This window comes from Sparus aurata, chromosome 13 (assembly GCF_900880675.1).
Source record: "Sparus aurata chromosome 13, fSpaAur1.1, whole genome shotgun sequence".
Taxonomy (NCBI): domain Eukaryota; kingdom Metazoa; phylum Chordata; class Actinopteri; order Spariformes; family Sparidae; genus Sparus; species Sparus aurata.
In genome coordinates, this window is record NC_044199.1 from 26,914,217 (window position 1) to 26,938,023 (window position 23,807).

Sequence of the window (23,807 nt, forward strand, 5' to 3'; positions counted from 1 at the left end):
TGCTTTTTGACCCTTTTTTAAGTTTGACATGAACAATGTCACATTTCTAAAGGTCCAATAGCACTGTGAGCAACACAGTGGACAAATTGCTGCAAGTCCAAACATACAGCAGAATGTGAAGAGAAAACTTGGCTGTCATTGTTTGTCAAGGGCCAAATCTCTGCACTTCACTGATAAATCTCACATAGATGTGGTTTTGGTTTGTGCCATTTTGGAATGGTTTAGTTGTTTAATGTTCTTTTTTGTTGCATTGTATTTGTGTTGATTATTATTCGTATTATTTTGGTTGGTTCCACTGTAGGTTGTTGTTGTCTGTTGTTTTTTATCTCTATATTTGTCTTGTCTGTATACGGAACCAAACAGCGACAAAGAATTCACAAAAAAGTGAACTTGTGTGTAAAATATTCAGTGAACAGTATGATACTATGTTCCATATGGTATACAAACCCCAGATGCAGCATCATGAGTTGAAATCATGGTCCTGGAGCAACATTATTCTGATGTTCAACAACAATAACATAGGTCACAAAACAATGACATCAGACCAATGTGATTGGTCAGCTTCAGTGATGGTCCAGGAACAGCATGAATCATCAACACAGCAGTATTGGATACGCCAAATCAGTAGCAACGAGTCTGCTTCATTGTTGTAACTGTAATTTGGAGGAAATGGTTTGATTGAGTTCAGTGTTATTGCTATCTGGCTTAGTGCAGTGCACACTGGGATGCGTCAGCTAGTGCGATTTAGGACACTGGTGGCTAACTGAGGATGTATGAGTTATGACAGCAGCATGGAGTTTGGAAGAAATGGACTGTGGAGAAGGCAAGAGAGAAGCTGATAGAAATCTAAATGCGAGAGAGAATGAGAGAAACTGAAATGAAAAGCACTGGCCGTGCTACTCAAGCATCAGAGAAGGACAGAAAGCATGTCTTGGATCACACGAGACATAAGCTGGCAAGCTGGAATGTGGTGCGAGGATGTGGTGAGGAGAAGGAAAGGAAATGTGGGAAGGCTTACCTGGATACTGTGCAGCTCCTGTGTTGGAGAAGGTGGACAGGTGGGGAAAGGGAGGGGGAAAAAAACAGAAGGGGAGGTTAGCATTCAAAGCCCCATTTGAATTTAATTGCCCCCATTTGTGAGCAGAGGTGCATGCTTGTAAAGAACAGGAAGAGGCAGGCAAGGGTGCAAAGAAACATCTTTCAGGCTTTTCTCCCCTTTCAAAAGAAAATAATTGAAAAGCCACACATGATTCGGGAAACAGAAGCACAAGAATAAGGTGTTCAACTCTAAAGGCAAATTTATTTGGCTACAAACAGACATTCAGCTTCACATCAAAAGCAGTGAGAGGACGATAACTTGCGCTCATATCTTTGGCTATATTTGGCTAGTTTCGTGCCAAAAGTTGACAGAATTACAAATAAAACTGCACTTTTAAACAAACAGAATTCAGACAATAATACACCAACATTTTGGACTTTAACACAGCATGATGATTGCCTTTTGTGCATAATTTGGCAAAAAAATGCTCTGGGTAATGAATGTGCCTCCTGTATCAACTCAAAAAATACACCAACAGTGACAGCATCACTGTGGCGATCACATAACCCCCATACAACAACTTGTCACTTTCATACCAATGACTTTTGCATCCAATGACCAAATTACATGTAATGTGTGTTAACTGGAGAGCTTTTGAGGTGCTCCTGAGTGGATTTTTTTTCACCTTTGGAAAGAGCAGTTGCTTTCTGCTTCCAGTCTTTTATGTTAATGTTGTAGTGGTTCATTTTCTTCCTTTAATTAACCTTCAATAACTTCAAATAAATAACCGCTAACAGCCTTGCAGGCAACTTGTAGGAGACAAACACTGAAAACAGAAGAGTGGAACTCTCTAATCTGTCTATTGAAAATAGTTCATTCTACAGTTTGCAGAAAAGTAGAAAACAAGTCTAGAATACGAAGGGTTCAGATTCAGAATGAAAGAAAATGATATTTCTCCCAGCATCTGTTTTCAAAACCTCTCACCTTAAGATCTTCCTTATGGACCTCTGGAGATATTTCTGAATGGTATGAATTAAATACATGATAATACGTTGTTGCTCTTTTACCCAGTCTTCCCAGCACTGTCAGACAAGGAAAATGTCTGATGCGGAGTCACATAGATACGTTAGGAAAGAGAGACATGAGAAACCCAACTTCATTGTTTCTTCCCTGCAATCAAATAATTCTCATTAACAAGCCTCCCGGCTATAGGCACAGCAAAATGACCTTGATTCCCACCATGTTTGTGTTGCTTTCTCATCATAATACAACAATGCTTTCTTGAAGTCATCAATAATATGGTTGCCGCTTTACATTTAATAGACATACATAAAGTGGATTCAAAATCCTCATCTAACCCAGCAAATAACTTCCAACATTCCCACGAATGTCACCACTTTTATCTCTGAAATTGTTAGTAGTTGTGCTGGAAGCCTGTAGTTACTGTATGATTGCGAACTCCATTTCTCAGCTAACGTTAAGTACTGTTGCTCTCTGTTAGCAGGGCGGAGCCAGGTGCTGAGATGATGTATGAAGATGAATGCAGTTACGTCCTTTGGACCATTGCGAAAAATCTGACCTACGTCCTTCACAAAGCAACCCACAGTCCAGCAGCACCCAACAGCTGAAAGCAAATTGTCCACAGATCTGTATAGGCAACCAAGAGAGACTGCCAAGGTCTCATTTTCCACACCACTTTACAATCTGCTCACATATGGCCAATAAAAAAATTTATAATACATGTAAATTTCAACAACTTGTTACACAGAGCCCCTTTAATATCTTCATTCAATACATTAGTTGACCCCTCATGCAAGAGTTACCAAAATGATGTCCAGAGTTTCCTCTAGAATGTAGTGCCATGTGCATTATGTATGAATGTTGCTGTGTACCATCATAAAAAACAGAAAAAATGACAGCAAAACAAACACTTTTAAAAACAATTGTGAAAACCAGCTAACTGGGATGGCAATACAAAATCCAGTATTAAAAGGAAAGAGCCATTTTGGCCCTAAGTATAAAGTCTGGCATCAATTTAGACCCCCATCATTGAAGAACCTTTTTCAGCCAAGTAAGCATCAGGATTCCAGCTAGGAGGAAGCTTTTGATTAGAAAACCTATTTCCTCTTCAACTTTTGCCAAGTTTCAATCATGGTGATATTCTAATTACCATTATCCAGAGGAAAAAAAAAAAAAAAGAAAGAGGCAGAAATTGAGTGGCTGTGTGTAAGTGAGGGAGACGAGGAGTGAGAGGGAGACAGTGTTTGGAGGGGAAATCTGAGGAAAATGCAGCGTGGAGATTGAGCGAAACAAAGAGCACACTTTTGGCTGTTTAACATCCAGCTACACAGCCTGCGTGTGGTAAAGTTGTGTCTTGTGTTGTTAATTTGCATTCCCTAAATCCCCAGACGTGTCTATTTACAAGTATCTTAGTATAGGTTGTACGATATGTCCTCTGACCATTACAAACTATTTAGAGTTTAAGGCCCATGAATTACAATAACATGTTAGAGTATCTGTGGTAGTTCTAATAAAACAAAGTTTTATGGAGTTCGACAGCCCTCAACCTCACCTGAAAAACTTTTATCAGAGCTTTAAACTGGTGTGCTCACCTAAAGAGCAAAGTGTTAAGTCATAAAGTCTCCCAGCATAGCATCAGTTATCCCCTGCTTAAGCATTCAGCAGTAGCACACAGGAATCAGGGTAACGGTGCTTCAGAGAGCCTCATAGTCAACCCAGACCACCCTGGAGTTCAGGTTCATGCAGTGCGGAGGGGGGGTTCTGCTTTGGGGAGATTACACAGCAATAGGCGAGACATGGAGCAGCTCTCCCCATGTTAAGTAAATGGAGAGCGGCTGAAGAATAACTGCATGGTGGCTTACTTTGCCCCTTATGGGTCTTGTGGGAGCCTTCGCTATCCCACGCCGACCTACAACCTCCATAGGTGAGGTTAAATGACAAGGACTGCAGAGATGCATAAAACATGAGTCATTTGGGAAGAGAGCTAGACGTTGGACCACTCCAGAGATGATAGGGACATTAACCAGGGTTTCACCAGGGCCTGAGCTGCATTTAATGAAGGCCTCCACTACCTCCCAATGTCTCTCTCCACATTTGACTCACAGCCAGGGAGCTAAGTAGTTCAAGATAAACACAGCCACTGCTCTTTTCTGGCTCCAGTTGTCCACATTTCTGCCCCTGCCTCTTCCACTCAACTCACTCTCTAGCCTGACAACATGTTATAGTTTCTAAGTGGTAGAGAGCAACTTTGTGCAAGACACAGATATGTGAGCAATTAGAGTTAAATAAAGGTCATTTAAAAAATAAAAAAAAATCAAAGGAAAGATGTAAGTTGTACAACGATAATGAAAACGCTGTTTTTACACATCATGAGCTTAAATATACTTACACTGTACACTACAGGAAGATTAAAGGATACTTATTATTGTATCTTTAGAGGTAATAGTACTATAACACCCTACTCAACATGGCAACTCCAAGTTAAATGCTAACAAAGGTCAAGAAACATGGCAGACTTTTCTAAAAACAAGTCAGACAAGGACAGAAACATGAGGAATCAGATGTTGTTTGACTATATTACTAACTTTCAGGTTAGTCAGATTATTTGTAGAAAAGGAAAAAGTATGACCCAAACTGTCTTTGCCCACTGTTTAGTGACCAACAACTCACTTACCATAGTTGTGCACATTTTCCTCACAGTTTAGACTAAAACATAGACCTATTAAGGGAGGATCTGCATACAGGGTTGGAGGTGGAACCCTATTCATCCCCATGAAAGTTGCACATGAAGCCAAAACAAGTGGATTTCTAAGAAATAAAATTGTTTAGATTGTTAGTACGGCTTCCGTATTGTGCGGTCCATGGAGCATGTGCAACAGAGTGTCTCCTGCTAACATGGTACTGCTTACAAATAACAGTAACAAACATTTTAAAATGATTTAATTGTGCTTTTTTTTTTTTAAACCTTCCCAATGAATCAAATTATGCAATTCCAGAGGCCTTGGACTAACCAGTGAACCTTACAGGAACCCGAACCTTAAGGCCACGGTGCCTGATAAAGGAGCTCAGTTACTGCTTAAACTATATTTCCTATTTATCTGAGTCCTTTGTTAATATATTTTGGTACAAGTTAGGTCAATGTCCTGTAAGGTTAGAGCTTTACTTGCACATTAGCACACTGTTTCTTAGGAGCTATCCACATGGAAACGCTTTTGTGTGTAAACGCACATGTTTTGCATCATTTTGGCCGATTGTCCACATGGATCCTGTAAACGCAGTGTCTGTAAACACACTTTTTTGAGACCTGGTCTCAGGGTGGAAAAAAACAAAAACGCTGCCCCTGCGTTATCGTGTGGACAGCGAATCCCCATACTTTGCATATCGATGACAGCATCGCTCCACCACTCGACCTCTAGCCTTCGACCTCTTTTACTGTGACGTCTCATAACTACAACAACAACAATGGAGGACTACATGCTTGTGTTCATGCCGCATAAGATATTGAGCCTATTAGGGTAGGGCAAAATATTATGCTCCTTTGCCACTACGTTGAGCAAAAAAGGATTATGGACAACCGACTAGCCATTTTCGTCTTCTTCTTGTTGTGTTCGGTTTCTGCTTCTACTGTCTGTTTGTATACAGTGCACAAGCTTTATGCACATGCTCCGTTGCTCTCTGGTGAATTTCAAGCACCACCTATAGGCCCGGAATATGAACTACAGCGCGTTGAGTCGTTTACAATGGATCCGTTTGGACGCAAATATTCTTGAAACGATGCCAAGGGGGAAAAAAGATGCATTGTTGCATACACATTACAAGTGAAATTGAAGAACATATTGATATGCTGCCTTTAACACCAACAAATTTCAAACAATGTGCAATTTGGTCACACCACTCAAACACTGAGCACCGTAGAATGTTACGCAGCTACCAAAAACAAGTGTTTTAAAAAAAGTCATTCAACCTCGCAAAACTGAAAAGTCCCAGGTGCTGTGAGAGCGGCCCAAAAAACAGACATAACAGCCCCACTTTCATCTGTATTCATCAGGTGAGAGAGGCCCCGACTCCCTCTCCTTTGCCAGAAACACAATAATAACAATGGCTTCCTTCGACACAGCGCGACCACACGCTTCCAAGCGCGTCATCTTCAAACGTGGCTCTTGGTTAATGGCCTGGAACACATATTCAGTGTCTATCAAAGAAGGACGTTGCTGGGATGGATGCACATGCTGACAACTTCTCTTGCTCGCTCCTCGATCACACAAACACGCGCTAACACTGTCCCCTTCACACTCCTACACACACACACACACATGGATACAGAGAGAAGCCCTCCCTCCAGTCAGTTTAAGTATAGCAAGCAATAATGTGTTGATTAAATCTGTGATCAGCTGCCTAAGGGGCATGAAATTGGACATGATGAGTGTGGCACATTAAAAACTAATTATCAATAGCACCAATCCTATTGTCTTTCTTTTAAACCAGTCGCAGCAGTAAATCAGGTGTGGAGAATGGAACACTGTGTGCTCTATCACACTGAGCTCTGGGGTTACAAACATACCTGGATCCTGGTGGCTTCAAAGCTTTTTGATAAAAATATTAATCTATTATTTAGTGCCTAAAGCACTTCCTTATTGTATCAAAAACTCATGGAGAGTTGACAATATATGCTGCCAGCAGGGAATCAAGCTGCTGCACCTGCAATGCTTCAAGTTAAAAGGTAAACTGGAAAAACTATTTCTTACTTACGTCCTCCAAAACACTGTGGCAGGACTGCGGTAAAAGGTGCTCCATTCTGTTCATAAGTATGGGTCAAAAGCTGTCTGATCCCCACGTCTGCAAGCAGGGTCGTTAAATTGGTCTATCAGATATACTTCCTTGTCATTTGACCTTTGTCTGACATCAAAAACTTTAACCTAACTTAAAAAATATCAGCAAAGAACAAGGGCATGCAATGTTTGAGTGGGAGTGGGCGATCTGGCCAAGTTAAAATCACAATCTATCTAATCACAATCACGATCCACAATCGAAATTGCAATTTGTTTCTCAATTTTGAAATGCCCCTTACACTGAAGCTACACTTCGAATTAGCCTATGAATTTCTCCATTTGTATAATCAAAATGAAAAATTGCATTAAGGATGGTTCTTTTTTAGCCCAACTCCTCAACCAACCATGGTGCATGCTGCAACTCATGTCACATCATTCATGTCACCCAAGAAAGTAATTCATCATTTCAGCATAGCCATCTACAAACAGATCCACCGGTCAATGATATTATGTACAGTAAGAGGATACTAAATATCACTATCTGTACGGATTGCCTGAGAAACAGATCACAATCTGAAATCATCAGCTCGCTCACTCCCATTTTGGAGTGATAAATCCTGAAAAGGAAAGAGCTCAGGTCGACAAATTGTCTAACTTTAACAAGGGAGATCATAACCATGATGACAAAGGTGACTTACCTTACAAAGTAGTAAATTCAACCCAAATCATGATCGTTCATCACTCACCAAAATGGTCTTGTACCTAAACCTTACCAAACCTTTACCATAGTGTTTTCACATCGTAACAATAATCTGTAGTGGTTTTGGAAGGCACGGAGATATAATAACAGTAGACGAGAAAGGACATTTGCAACCAACATATAGTATTTTGTCATTTATTTAAGAGGACTTGGAGCAATGCTGACTTATTCATGCAAACAGCTTTGTTGCATTTAAACAAAATTCCCAGAAGTAAAAGTCTCTCCATATCAGTACAGACTGTAGGACATACTGTACTTGAAAAGAAACAGTCGAGAAGATAAGATTCATTTGTTTGTTGCCAACACGCAAGCTCTCTACTTTGACTATGACTTTGACTTGTGCTGCAATTCTACTCTCTGTTCTAAAACATTTTTGTTTGTTTGTTTTGAAGGGATATTTTCATTTTTTTGCCCTTCAATAATCGCTTGAAACACATGATCCAACACTGCAGATCGACCTACTCTATCTTACATTAGCCACCCTTTCTAAAGGCAAAGTCACATCACAGCAGTAGTTGAACCAAAGCACAAGACTGTGTAGATGAAACCAGCTGCAGTGATGGTAGCTGATAGAATACAATGGCAGATGATAGTCAAATCCACATAAACTGACGGAAACTGTGCATTGCCTTGGTATACAATATGCCTTTAAACTGGACTCACTTAACTTGTAATTCATCATCTTTTTCTGAACCTGTACCAACACGGCTCCTTGGGGGTCTTTTCCCCAATGGACATCAGCAGTATTGCCAGCAGCGCTTTCAATTTCACCTCAGTTTTGTCCAACACTTCAGCAGCAATTCCTCAAAAAGTAATTTGTGTTAACTCCCTGAAATTCCTGGACTGAATCAGGTAAAATAAGTAACATGGAGTTAAAGAGCAAGGGTGGATGACAGGACAGTTAACTATGTCACAATAATTTAGAGACACTTCAATGAACTGACCTAGACTCGAATCATATATTTTTTTCAGCTCTTTTTGCATGTCACCTCCTCTTAAGGATACTTTCAAGATCGCACCTGCAGTGGTTGCTAAGAGACTTGTGATGCAACTGCAAAAGTCTCCATATTTCATCACTGATAACGTGCCGTGGGACAGAATCTGCACTTGTCTCGTCTCACCAAAAGGATTTCTACTCAGTTATGCACTGAACTGTAAAGCAGCTGTCATTTGATGTAACCTAAGCAGTATAAACATTGCCTTTTTTCCCTCATCGCTCCTTCCTCTTCTTTTCTCTCTCCTTGGATGTTTCTCACCCATCCACTCTCTGTTTACCTCCGGCTGTCTCTGGGACCCAGCGATTAAAGCGCTGGGTGCTGTCCTACTGATAAGGCTGAGAAACCCTCCCCTCCCTCCCTCCCTCCCGCCACCAATGGCTGTGTCCTCAGGGTGAAAAAGGAGCCCAGGGTAATGTCCCCAACTCCCCCAATCCTCACCCCTTCGCGCCATTCACCGAGTCATGGGTGGTGGCTGAATATGCTGCCTTGTGAGTCTCAGGACTTTGAACAGATGGGCCTGCATTTTCATGGTGGATAAGAGAACCCAGCAAAATGACTAAAAGTAATACCGCTCAGCTTATAACAGTGCAACATTATGCATCCAGGGTTATTTTTTAAGAGTGAAATTTTTACATTCTGGGGAGCGTGTTTAGTGTACCATCTGGTAGATTGTGTAGACTTAGCACTGGAAATGTAGGACAAATGCTGGCACTCAAACATGTATAAGCTTCATTTCACGACAGTATCTATTGTCTAAACTTCCATCCAGCTGCCATAAAGGGGGGGAAATACTACAGCACAGGTTATTCAAACTGAGAGTAAATTGGTATTATTATAACACAGCTGAAAAATTGTAGCGCTCCATTGTTTCCCTCCAGCTACAGTAACCCTGGCTTTACTCTGCTAGGTACCTAGAATTGAATTTGAAGAATAAGGCTTGTGCTTTTCCACATTCTTCTTATTGTCAACAAACAAATGGTTTCACTTGAAACAAATGGCCTTGGGGCTGAGTGCCACAGACACTATTACTAGAAAATTACTATTGCTCCAAATAGCAGACAGGAATTGCAAAGATACACACTAATAGATTTGATGTTTGCGTTAGCTCCAGTAAAGGATGGATTTCTAATGTGCTATATAGATGGATCAATTGAAAATATTCATCCAACTCTGTCTTTACTTTGGGCTGCAGTTTGTGGTTTTGCATTGACAATCGAAGCATCAGGGTCATTTAGTTGTGATAAAAATGACTACAATTGTATGTAAGTTGTAGCCCTTTTATGCTACATAAACAAATAGTATACAAATATATGAAACAAATTCAGATTAAAATGCCAACAATATTGTTGACATTTCAGGAAGATTTTAAGGCTTTGCACCTTGATTTAAGGTACTACATATGATACTACATTTGAATAGGGTATGTTAACTAACAAATATAAACATAAAATGTACGCAGTTTAATTCAACATTTTTTTTTACAAAATGTGTAATATGCTAATGAGTCTTTATCCAATTTAAATTTCACTATTACCATTTCCATGAGCATCACTGAAATTTGAACTAAAATATACACCCAATATGTTTTACATATACATTTTCCTTCCAGTTATCTGAAACATGACATGTTTATGTGAGTAAATTAACCTAAAATTTCACAAAAAAGTTACACCTGTAATATCTCCCCTTAATGAGATGGACTGAAATTCTGAAAAAAAACAAAAAAAAAACCAAAAAACTGAAAAAGTCTACAAATAAAGAAATAAGTCAACAAACAAGTAATAATCTCAACACAATATTTACATGTCAAGGGATCCTTAAGGTACGTATATTTCCTTATTATGTCACTGATGCACAAGATTAAAAAAGAACAGCTGAAGTATGAATGTTGAAAATAATTCTGAACTCAATTTAAGTGGGAAATAATCGAGTGACCACTCAAAATTCACCATGCCCATGCGACATCTACTCAATGCCAGATTGATAAAGGGAGGAAAATGTAATTCTCAAGGTGCTCCAAGAAAAAGACTGGGCCGGGCTTATCTCTGGGGTCAGGGAAGGTCCACAGCCATTAATTTTAAATGAGTGGAATGGATTTGTGGTAATGGAAACCCAATGGCTCCAGACAGCACTGGGACTTGGTGGTGTGAAGACACCAAACGGCAGTGTGATAACCTGACCACTCGACTGTATGAAGTCAGGAAAGTGATTTGGGTTTTCTTCCCTCCCCCGCCCCCTCCACTCACTATGAAAGTCTTAAGTGTAATGCATTAGAAACCTATTTTGAGGCATTCAAGTGTAACAGAGCTGAAGATGTCAGGTAAACCCCTTCTCTTTGTCCAAATACAGTGGTTTAAATGTAAGACTTTTAAGACTATATCTTCAGTTTAAGCTCCCGGTCATGCCTGGAAAACAGGTGACCTCATTGGAGGGGAAGAGAAATCCTGTTTTGGCTGTTTTGAATGTTAAACTGAAAAGGTCAGGTCAAAGGTATGGATAAGTTAAGATCTCTGACACGTCTGGGGTGGGAATAGAAAGGCAGTTTTTGGTGTCAAACTGCTCACATTTATGTACTTAGACAGGGTGTGACAGAGTAGCCCCAAACATAACATAACTTTTCACACAGCAGTAGAGTGTAGAGTTCCCAAATGATACTGTCAGTTTCCACTCTAAAAGAAAAAAATAAAATAAAAATGTTTTGCTTGCTCTAATATTTTGTAGAGGTACAATATAAGAGAGCAGTTATGGCTATTTCCACTTCACATGTAGCTTGTTCACACCCTGCAAACTGTGAATGTGAAAAACACACTGAAAAATATGTTCACTGTGGCACATTTTTCCCATATGCCACCATGAGGCAAGCTAATATTTGAGGTGTTTTTGAGGTATTGTTTGGATTTCCAGCCAACAAGTTGTAGTTTAACTTTCCATTTTGGTTAAGAGAGGAAACACTGCTAAGACTTTTCAAAATGAATGTGACTGAATCTTTGTGGTTTTGTGTGTTTTATGTGCATTTATGTGTTAGGTTAGATGTTCTCTGAAACACACAGTGCACATATTTGTTGATCAATATATGTTAAACCTTTGTCAATAAAATTAGCAAATGTATTTGTTAAACTGCTAAATCATTAATTTTTCAGGGGAAATTTCTAACATTTACTGGTTGCAGCTTCTCAAATTTAAGGATTTGCTGCTTTTTTGTCAATTATTTGGACTTGAACTGTTTACCTGACAAAAGAAATACTTTGGAGATGTCACTCGGGGCCCTCGGGAATTGTGATGAGCATTGTTTCTGCATTTTATATGCTGAAAACAATTAGCAGATTAAAGCTGCGGTAAGGGTTTTGGCTAGTTTCTCCTTCACACAACCCCTTTCCTTTTTTTGAGGTAGATCTCTTTGCATTCCCTTTGCCTTTTTGATAGCATCCTACCTTGTTGTCACTAGGAGTACTGGAATTGATTCAGCTAGGTAGAGTGGGCAGGAATAGCAGAAAAATACTTTTTTTCCATTCCTCATGAGATGGGTTAATCACCATGCTATAACAGTGATTACTGTTGAAATAGAGCTATTTAATACTTGTTTTAAACATAAATAACTTACAGCAGCTATAACAGATAAAGAAAATAATCAATCCTTTTGTTCCTAATAGAACTGAGATTAGAATCTCTTTTTCAAAAGGTTACCTGGCCACGAGGGCAGGACAAACATCGTAGCAACAATAAACACATATAAGTCCAACCCTGGTGACTAGTTTTTAAGTCAATCCATCTTTTAATGATCTTTACTAGCTTATCATGTTCGAAATCACAAGGGACTGAAGCCTATCCCAGCATGCATTGTGTGAAAGACAGGAAGTCATGTCTATTTTGAGCTGTTGTTATTTACAACAGCTATTGACCGAGATCTGCACTGAGGCAGAAATTGCATGCTGACCCTTTGCAGTACTTCGGTAATGGGTGTATAATATATGTTTTTTGTATACAGTAGGTAGGGGAAGGTAATGCAGGAGTTTCTGAGATTAAAATGCCCCACTTTGAGCTTTGCAGCTCAGAGGCTATTTCGCTGGTGCTCATTCCCTCCCACCTTGCTTTTTACTTAATTGAATCAGCCAGTCCCTATATCAGATATTCCTTAACGGAATACTGAAACCTATCCACCCTTTTCCTAATACCATTAGGGGAAGTGGGAGAGCAAGATGGATGCTTTAATCCTGCTGGTTCAGAGCACACAAAAGGAACGTGCCCTGCAGTGAGACATTAGCCACAACATTCTCTACTGAGCCACAATATTCTTCCGAGCAGAAGACTTACCCTGTCACCGGCTGACCGAAAGCTACAATAACAAGAGCTCATTTCCTGTAGACAACCTAGCATGTAAATAACAGAAACAGTAGCTCATTGCACTGCCTGTTACCGGGGAGAAGAAATAAATTACTGCAACATGTTACAGTCGGCAGCATCTTATTTCCATGATGTCGACTGCAGTATTTTATGGGTTCACATGGGTCCAGTGCATTCATGCCATCTGTTCATGAACCCGGCAGATATGCAGGAATGCATGTCCAATTTGACACAATGGTGATGCAGATGAATGAGGTTCAGGCAAGCCTCCTGCTGCTGATGTATTCTTATTTCCCCACCTATTTTCTGCTGTGTCAAACTGCTGCTAAGCTAAGGTGAGGTCCATTATTTCTGGCCAGCTCAGGCACAAACTAATCCTCTTATTTGGGAGGTCAGCGCCAATCATTATACAGAGGGGTGCCATTACAGTGTACACTCCAGTGAGCTGATATTCCCCTTACATAAATATATGACTCAAGGGACTGCTCTTACTCCCCTCTCTAATTTATCCCTCCTGCATCCACTTCTTAGCTCTCATCCTCCATTTTTTCCACTCTCTCTCAACTTTCCCCTCTCTTATCTACGTCCTTCTCAAACCCCTTTTTTCGCTTTTCACCTTTTCATTTTCACTCTCCCACACTTTCAGCTCACATCACTTTTTTCCCACCCTCATTTTTTTTTTTTTTTTTTCAGGATGCCCAGAGTGGCGTATAATTGAATCTGGAGAGAATGCATGAGCAGGAACAATTAGCTCAGTCACTCAGAATGTGGATATAGCTGTACAGTAGGATAAACCGAATAATCAAAAAGGGAGGAAAGCAGGAAGATAAGCCTGAACTGTATGGGCTCTCAGAACAAAGACAAACACACAGCTCGCAAAGTATACACAATTTTGTTCCCACCACCGACTGATAAAAGATGGGACGCTCTCATTTTACATAGTCTGTATTGTGTTTGCTTTGATACCGTCTAGTTTATCAGAAACATGAAATCCTTCACATTAATGATCTCATGTATTTTTCATTTTATAAAGACACATCTAAGGGGGTTACTATTAAAAAAAGAAAAACATGGAACAATTGGCAGACCTAATTAATTTGAAACCTAATCAAAAGTTGCTGAGACATTTAGCTTAGAACCAAAACTTTCAACCTGCTGATGGCGCTGGATGATAAGTCGTTAACACTATATAATATTCTGATCCTTGTAATAGCTTTAGTTAAGGCCCTAATGCTTATTCATATTAATAAGACTATGTAAAGTGTTAATATGCATAATGAAGGATCTTTTCATCAAAACAAGGTATTGTTCTTGCCTTAGATCCAGTAGCTGCAAAAGGTTTAGTCTAACTAGTGTATAATGAAGTATATATAGTGTATAATGAAGTATATATTAAAATTGCAATTTGCAAGAATTGGACACCTCATACTCATACAGCTAACTGCTGCTAAGTGTAGCTGCTGTTAGCTAGTAAGCTCAGTTAGCTGTGCAGCTAGTCATATTCGCCCTACGCCCAGACTGAAGCTCGGAGGGTAATGTCGGAGGGGAATTGTTGGTGTTATTTACCATCAGGCTATGACCTCTTGAGGTACAGACTGGCTAGGGGCTAGCTGGTTAGCATGCTAACTTCAATAGATATCTCTGCAACACAAAGATGTCTTTGAAACAAAGTATAAACTCACATTTCTTCACATTCTGCTGTTAATTTGAATACTTAAACTGAAATTCTTACATATTGCATTAATCTTAGTAAAAAAAGAAAGAAAAGCTTAGTTAAGGTTTAACAATGAAAATATAGGTAAGTTAATTCAATTCAACAAATGTAATAGTAACGTCATTATAAAAACAACAACAAACTTATGCAGATATTATTAATGCTCTTACAGTACAATGTGGCTTCTTTTAAACAAGTTCCTTATTTGTTTATACAACCTTTTAATCTGATGATAAATGTTTTATTATACTGTTGTTAACACTCCATTTAGTCTTGTTGCTAGTTTTCCCATTTGGTCTTGTTACAAGGACCTTATTACACAGTTACGGTCAGATATTTCAAAGTCCATGGTGATGCATCCAAAAGCAATATATTTCACTTAAAACCAAAAATGTCAAGCCACTATAGCCATGAAGCTCTGTACAACTGAGTGGCAATCCTTTCAATAGTTGTTAGGATAGACACACCACTAACATGTCTAAAAAGCCCAACAGCTAGCTCCACAGAGGGGCAGCAACCACGTTTTGCAATAGCCAATTCATTGTTATTGTGGTTTAAATGCATAATAAACCTTCCTTTATTAGCAGAAGCGGTGCCTACGCCCCTTAAGTCACCATCACAGATGGGACAGCAGCCTTGGTTTGAAAACCACACAATAATAACAGCCCCTTGGTCCTGCTCAGCATGTTATGTAAGTGCAACAATGCATGACTGTGCTGAATTTATGAATATGTGAAAGGTGCAAAACAAAAGAGACACTTTTCTTCCAGGGAAAGGAAAAGTTCAGAAAAAGCTTCTCTTGTGTCCAAAAAATATATATATTCTGCTCTGTGTGGAGCTGACACTGGCAAAGACGGACCATAAATACTTCATAAATACCAATTACCTCAAGAAGTAGGCATGAAGAAAAGAGCAGCTATTTCAGCCAATTATGAGGCTTCTCTCTCAAAGGGTGGAGAAAGACGACTCTTCCCTTTCAAGCCTCCGACTGAAAGGAGAAACCTCTGTCATGTTGCGGAGCCTCAATAATGTTTCCCTCCACCTTCATGTCAGGGATGAAAGGCCCCAAATGTCCTTTGAATGAAACCCCCAGAGGACTTAACATGCATCAATAACATTTCCATCCTTGAAGATGTTTGAGGGGGACTACATATAATCTTCTCGCAGACTTTGAGGCTCGGCTCACATCCTGTGACTTTTATTTACCCCAATCTCAAAGGTCCTTCCTTACCATGCCAGAGATGGAGATAGAGGGAAAGAGAAAGAAGAACAAAAGAAAACAAAGGGGGGAGAAAGGCAGAGTCAGAAAGCACATTGTGGTGAGTGTCTCCTGCTTAATATAGGACAGCTGCCTCTTGAAGGAGCCATCATTCTTCATAGGGGTAGCCTGTCTTCATTTCCACCCTCGGCAAAGCACACGGGGCTTAACACACTTACGTCTGAGGATTTGCTGCACTTGAAGGTGGCAGCAATTCCCCAGACTGCAGGGGGAGGGAGCACTGCAAAGCCACCACGAGAAACAGCCAACCGATTTGACAGGTTCAGCTGAGGCAATATCGTGACCTACTCCTATTGTGAAAGCAAATGCTTTAGTATCTCGCCTTTATTGGACAGTCTGCGAGTAGATGACGACAAGTGCTAAAGGTCGATGACAAGAAGACCTCAGTCGCAACTGAACTTTGATGCCACATTCACATACGCCATAGACCAATGGCCCCAGAACAACCATCATACATTTTTTAAATTATGTCCTCACAATCAGGAACAAAAGTGCTGAACAAGGAGGAGTCGGTGGTGTATTCCCAGCAGGACACAGCAGTGGTTTGCACTCAAAACCAGCATGCATTTAGAAAAGCTCCGGGAAACGTGGGCTGTTTTTACTGTGTAAATAAATGATGACGCCATTTGAGCATAATTTTGCTCCTCTGCTATAAGAAATTAATACGCTGAAACAACAAGTACTGCACATGGATGCTGAAACCAGTGAACCAATAATTCACTTTTTCTAATGCGTGTCTTGGTAGCTATTTTGAGAAAAACTCGATGAAAGACTTATTAAAAGAGTGCTGCGTTAGAAGACTTCTTCTGGAATTGTTTGAGTTGCTTCCTTCTCCTGCCTAATTTTCAACCAGGTTCATCTGTTTACAATCTGCAACACAAGTTGTACAATGAAATGCAAGTTATAGTCCCTTTCATGGTACACATTTTTTTTTTTTTTTTTATTTATGGTGGAATGTCAAGGAGTCTCACAGCTTGAAAAAAGAAGATACTCTGTAGTCTGGTGGTACGGCGGTGGATACTTCTGTATCTTTTGCCAGACGGTGGCAGGATGAAAAGACTGTGGCTGACGTGGGTTTTGGTTTACACCTCTAGAGTTAAGTTCAAGTGTATACATATTCAGTCCACCATTAATACATGAATTATTCATCGTGTCCTTGTTCAAACTCTACCTGAGACATTGTAACTTAGGAGGAGGGAGTTGGAGCTGATACAAAGTTGAATCGTTATTGTCAGCTTTTGCTATGAGCGGCCTCCCCCATGTTCAAATTAAGCTTATGACATTCAGCTACAAAGCAGCGATTATGAAGAAAAGGTTAGCAGATATTGCTTCGGCTGGTCCCCAAAAATGACACTGTGAGTCATCTGCATCTGAGCAGCTAACGGTGACAATGGGGATGTATAAGAAGCGTTATTTGTGTGAGCTAATTAAAGCGCTTGATCATTAAACACCTCACATCCTCCACAGACGGCAGGCATGAATAAAGAGACACGAGGCAACAGTATAAATCAGCTGACCACCCACACAGACTGTCCTTTCACTTACTTCTACCCAATAAAGCACAGCGGAACTAGGGATATTCAACCGAGAAACTGGAGCACTCAGCTTTAAAATTTGGGCATGGTGGTCCCTATGATATCTCCTCAAACCTGACCGATAGAGTGACCTAAAAAAGGAAACTTAAATAGCTGGGTCTTCAGGATTTGATAGCCCTTTGAAGAAGGATGAAGTCCGTATCCCCATTTTCAGTAAGGCTAATTAGATCATTGACATTTTTCCTTATGGCACCTCCTGGCGTTAAGTGCAAAAAGTATAGCTTTGAACCATTACTTTAAAAAGCCAAACCACTTTTTCAGTTCCTCTTTCAGCTACATTTATGCCTTAGTGTAGCAACAGAGCAGATAGAAAAAAGACAATTTTTATATTTTATTCTTGCAACATGATGGGCATCCCCGCATTTTCCTGGCACACACATGAAAATAGGGGCCAGATAACAATGAGAGTGTCAGAGAAAATAATCATAAGACACGGTCCTAAACAACCCTTGAACACCATATTGCAAGGCAAATTACTGTTGAGATGACTGCACTGCCAGATGTGGCTCTCACACTGCAGTATCACAGAAAAAATACCAGCATATGTTCCACGCTTAAGATAAGTTAACTGGTACAGACCTCTGGTAAGCGGATTGAGAGAATTCCCCAAGCATATACGGCCTACTTCATACAATATGGCGCGGGTATGCTTGGACCGCGATGATGAGCAAACACAGTCACATGGTGGCCTGTGATAAATTAGCTGGGGATCTATGGTGCAATAGATTGTAGCAGATCATGGGAGCGCATAGCGATTGTGACTTGATGGGATATGCTTCATCCTTCAACCATACTTCCCACGACGTTACAAATATCCGATTTGTCCTGGGCTGCTAGAAATGGCAATAATATCAGATGTCTAACAGTATGGTGTCAACACGGGCGATATGGCAGTTTTTCTGCAGCTTTTCTTGAGTGCTGAGAGAGAATGTGGAGATGCTGTTTGGCTCACTGTAAAGAATCCTATTCCAAAAAAAGTTGGGATGCTGTGCAAAAAATAAACAAAAACAGAATGCGATTATGTGAGAAAGTGGACAAAACCTTAATTAAAAACAGTAAAAAGAAAACATATTTGAAGGTCCAATTTGTAAGAAAGTTGATTTTTGACTCTCGTTTCTAACTTTTCAAATGCAGATGCCCTGGGATTGTAGGTCGGATCGACCTCTAAAGGTATGTCTATGTATTCTCTTCAGAATCAAGAACACCCATGACTGGATCATCCATAACCTTCTCTTCTTTTGTAAACTACAAGTGGAAGAAATTGGTTAGATATAGGTTCATTTCAATTCTCCTCCTTCTCCTGGGCCTACAGATTACATTTTGACCCCTCATCAGATATCTTGATTCCCCAGAAACATATTCTGTTAGCCAAACGATACAGGACAACTGCTGTAGTTGGGAGTCAGCTTAGTGACATACATGTTGCCCCAGAGGTCAGTAATTTCACACTGCAATTCACAAGTCAACTCTCAACACAAAATACAAACCAATGAAGCACAACAAAAAAGTCTTCAGTCCAGTGATGCATTTGGATCAGTATCACTGAAGTAGAAAGAAGACATAGACAACCAAAAAAATGTATATCTTTAACAGTTCCTACAGTCAACTCAGCCTTGACGACAGACATCTGTCTTTTCTTCACAAAGCTTTCACACATTGTTTCTCACTTTCTTTTGTCATCCAAGATAGAGATATGCTCAAATACAAATGTGTCAGCACAAACACACATCACAGTAACTGATCTTCACACTGATATCAGCTTTGTTGATGGGTCTATCTGTGCTGAATATATTGTAAGTTGTGCCAAAAGCTCTAATTAGATCTAAGGAGTGGTTTTATGTGGAAATAACACATTTTGTTTTTTGCTTTGTTACACTGTCATTTGTTTACTATCATAAGTAATTAGCAAGTGAAAATCCATTGAATCTATTAAGGGGTAAACTTGCTTTGGCATAGAAGCAGGGAGTAAAGCACTGATCTTAGGGGCATGTCACATTAAAAACATGTTTTACTGTAATTGTTGTAATGGGTTTTTATTAAGCTTTAATGGGTCGTTTGGGTTGTAAAATGTTTTACAGGTTTCGGGGGAGCCGGAGAACATGTGCTTGTTGTACTTATAGTGCTATAAGATTTATGAAACCAAGGACTGATGTTTATAGTGGTACTTATGCATGCTAGTCTTCCATCAGTTGGATTTGACTACTCTAAGGCATTATCTTTTCAAACAATTAAGAAGTCTTTATTGTCCTGGCATAATCACCTTAGACTTAAACAAACACACAAATGTGTTTTGGCATTAAACCTTTGTTAGGGAGTGAGGGGGGCTAAGGTTAGACATGGCGAGGAAAGTCTAAATGCCAAAACGCCTCTTGCGATTTTTGGGTTAACATGTATTCCTATACAAAGAGCACTGCTAACACAAACTTAACTGGAGTCCAGGGAGTGCTCCAATCCAGTTTCATTTAGCATGACAGGGATGCAACTCTTGCAGTCTTGCAACTGAACAGCTGTGTCAATCTCAATCATGCGTGTACACATTAACAGATTTTCTGTCACTTTCTTCTTAGCTTTGGCACAGGAAGATGACATCCGTTGTCTTGATTCCGCCTACAAAACTTTGATTGGTTCATTGTTGCCATCAGCAATAAAACACCCTGCATATTTAATTCATTGAATTCATTGGTTATTTGGGCAGTAATTCTTAAGGTTTGTATCCAGGATAATGATAAAATACAAGTGTTGTACTCAGCGCTCTTTCAATGTAATGTTGCAGAGAACTTATAAGCTTTGAATGGCAGTAGTCAACTGTCTTTTTTTAATTTGCAACATAACAACTGAAAATGTCGCACCTGATAAGTTGTGTCCTGCCCTCAGCTGGCAAACTGTTTTTGTCTATGAACTGCCTGTCTGAGTTGTTGCACCCTCGTATGAAATTAATGGACTTCTGCTAACTTGTTGACTGTGAAGCTTGAAGTGCTTATGTTGGGCTGTTATTCGGTATACCTTTTTGAAAAGTCAATTATTTTTGTAAGTGTGTATCTAGCTCAGTCCATCTGGCTGTCCGGTAATTTATTTTTTGGTCACGCTGATCTCATACACTACTCAGGGAGATGTTGACTGTAGGCACTTAGTGTGGAGCAGCAGCCAGAACGAGCCACGCTGGCTGTCACAGATGCTGCCAATCGAGGCTGTCCGCACAGAGACAGTTGTACACCTGCCATTCTGGCATATTCTGCATCCTACTCTAATTCAATTTACCACTCAAACCCATTTCAGAGCCTGTCACACATTTTACCAGCCGAGAGGCAGTCACATCAAGAAGGCCTGAAGGGTGTTGGTAGATACTGTATGGTATGAGGCGCGCGTGTGTGTATGTGTGTGTGTTGCTTAGAGAGTGAGCAACTGTAAAAACATAATCCTGTTGATTTCGGGTGAATCTATTGAAAAGGCCTTGGTTTCATTAGAGAACAGATTAGGAGGGAAAGTCAATATCCACCAGCTTTGGATTTAAAGCCCTACTTACAAAGGCATTAAGATTCCAGGAAGTGATAAAAAAACATATGATTCCTGCTTCTTTTGTTTAAGGAGAGAAAAGAAGAGCTGACTTATGTAATTAGACAGGACCTCTGAGGCCACCGCAATTAGCTTGCAGTTGATTTTGAGTAACGTTGCTCATTCATTTTATTGTACTTTACCAGTTGTCCTTATTGAGTGAGAGGATTTATTGGTCAATCTAATAAACATTTTGCACAAGATGGCCTTAGGCTCTGCACACATTGGAAACAGATTAGCCAAAATAAAAGCAGAGCAATGACCGAGGGCATGTTTTCACTGTGGTCCTTTGTGATAAGGGGAGGATGGTGGAGAGACAGGCGGACACCAGAAAGGAAATCAGTCACCCTAAAGCTTGAAAACAACAGTGAAACATACATCCCTGAGTAGAATATTGGCGTGTCTCACGCAATTACATAGGTATCCAGGGACAGGCTATTTTTCCCAGAAAAGGTCAGCCATACCTTAATCAAAGCCATTCTTTATACACAATTACCCAATACAGACTATCAAAGTCAAATTGGCTACATTGAATGCAAGGGAAAAGTTTTAGAGCAGTTCTCACAAGATTATGTTTTTTGATGTCTTTAAATTTGTCTGTTTTGGGGCCATTATCATTCCAGAATGTGCAGCCAAAATGTGAGTAGTTTTGTCTGAAGTTACCAGATGATTCTTTGAAGGTACAATATGTAAACGGTGTAGTTAAGAACATTCAAAAAATGAACTAATATTATCAAATGAATGTGAAGAAATAAGACCTCTATGTATTGTGCCGCAGAGGTGTCTATGAAGTCAGCATGCTAAGCTGCTAGCCCCAGCGTGTCCTGTCTCATAATACTTAGGTGGGGGCCTCCACCTACACTTGATTTCTGTCCTGCTGTGCAGGCCCCGTTCCGTTGCCAGCTTGCCCAGCTCCGGTTCTTGTGCCAATTCTAAGACCACTCCCTGCCGGCATTCCCTACAGGGTTCCTCACAGCCCAGGCCTGAAAACCTTCTCCTAGCTGGCTTGTTGAGCAAACTAGCAAATGACATTAAGCAGCTTTTACACTGTTGATATGCTGTACCTATTTGTGTGGGGTATGAATTTGACACATACAACATACACATAGCAACTGTTAAAAGCACTTTTAATTCCTTTATATGGTTTTCACACATTTTAAAAGACAGCTATTGGAGGGTTATTTTCGCATGCATACGTTGCAAATCCATTGTCTCCCTATATCACTCAAACAGCTGATTACTTTTTTGTTTAAACTAAGTGCCATTTGTTTCATTAATAATGCATTGTGCTCTGAAGTATCATCCAGTGCTGAAAAGGATTTCTCAGAGCTTAGGAGTACTTTTTGCTACAGATTTACTTTTCTGTCCTTTTTCATCCTGTTATAAAATCTCTGTATTTGACAGCCAGTCTGGAGGAGTTGAGGAAAGGCATCTGAGTGAGTGTTGCTGTGTACAGTGTATATCATAGGGGAATCTGTATTCTTTCTTACAGTAGAGGGTGGGAAGTCCTTTCTCATGGGATTGCTGCAGTCATGAGCAAAGCCAAACAAGTCCGGGGGAATCTCGCCTTGGGAGTGTCCTGAAGCTTTATTGCTTTCTCGTCTGTCATACTTGAAATCACGCAGTGTCAGAGAGGCCAACAAGTCAATCGATTGAGCAGAATATGATGGTATGCCAACACCGACATCAACCTCATTACTGAGAGTACACGCAGAGAAGGTGCAAATGCAAGTCGACAGGATCCTTCAGGATGAAACCATTGGTCTCACTGAGGCATTCAGCACGGAATGTAATGTGTTCTTTTATGTTTATATAAACATAATGTATTTATAGTGTATAAACAAGCCTAGTAACACATGTCAGCCAGTATTAAGCACTTCATTATGTGGTTTGAAAAGTATGAACATGTCAACTTCCTTCATTCAGACAATCTGGGAGAGTAAACACGTGTTTGGTAAATTACTTGTGATTGATTTGTTATATTATCATGCATGTCACTCGGCATCATGAGTACTGAATCCGAACTGCAAAGCCGGATAAAAACATCAAAGCGATTTCAGCACACTGATGTTGGAAGCACGAAATTCTTATGAAACCCCTTTTTAAAAAAATCAGCGTACTGAACCAGCCGACTGACTAACTACTGTGTTCAGATACACAGTGTGACTAATCCATATTAATCCAACATGACAGCGGGAAACTCTCCAAAATCAATATCTCTGATTGATTGCTGTCCAGCTTGCAGTGCCAGTGCTCGTAGTCTCAGAAAATGACAACCAACAGATCCAAAATCATTTAGCCATATTTCACGACAGAGCCTCTGCACATATAATGCCGTTAGTCACTGTAGAAGTTGACTTTTACGTTTATACAAAAGCTATAATGAGCAATCATCATGGCGTCTTGACTACAACCCGCCTGAATAGTGTAGGTTGGTTTAACATCACAAAGCTGCTTTGAACTGAGAGAATGTGAGTGGTTTCTATCTGACAACCTTTTATTTTGACTCACTCTACCCATGCAAGCTGATCACATGACATGATGGCCTTCCCTGGGTTGAATCATCCCCAAGGTGAAAGAAACGCACGCACGCACACACACACACACACACACGCACACTTGCATGCAGAGAGACCTCCTCCAATTTAGCTGCCAGTTCAATGGCTTCCTGTAGGTCGCAATCTGACACCTGTCACATCTGTTTCCTGCCCTTCCTGGTGTGGTGATAAGAAGCAGGCAT

The 23,807-nt window shown here is 40.1% G+C and overlaps 1 protein-coding gene across 4 annotated transcripts in view; it reads right to left on the reverse strand.

The window, feature by feature from the left end:
• The window catches only part of cadm1a (cell adhesion molecule 1a), a 442,188-nt gene that overhangs the window by 138,942 nt on the left and 279,439 nt on the right, over positions 1-23,807 (reverse strand). For all 4 annotated transcript variants that reach the window (XM_030437926.1, XM_030437924.1, XM_030437923.1 and 1 more), the window contains exon 2: positions 1,019-1,036. In XM_030437926.1, coding sequence (XP_030293786.1) covers positions 1,019-1,036 — 18 coding nt within the window. The remainder of the gene's footprint in view (positions 1-1,018; positions 1,037-23,807) is intronic.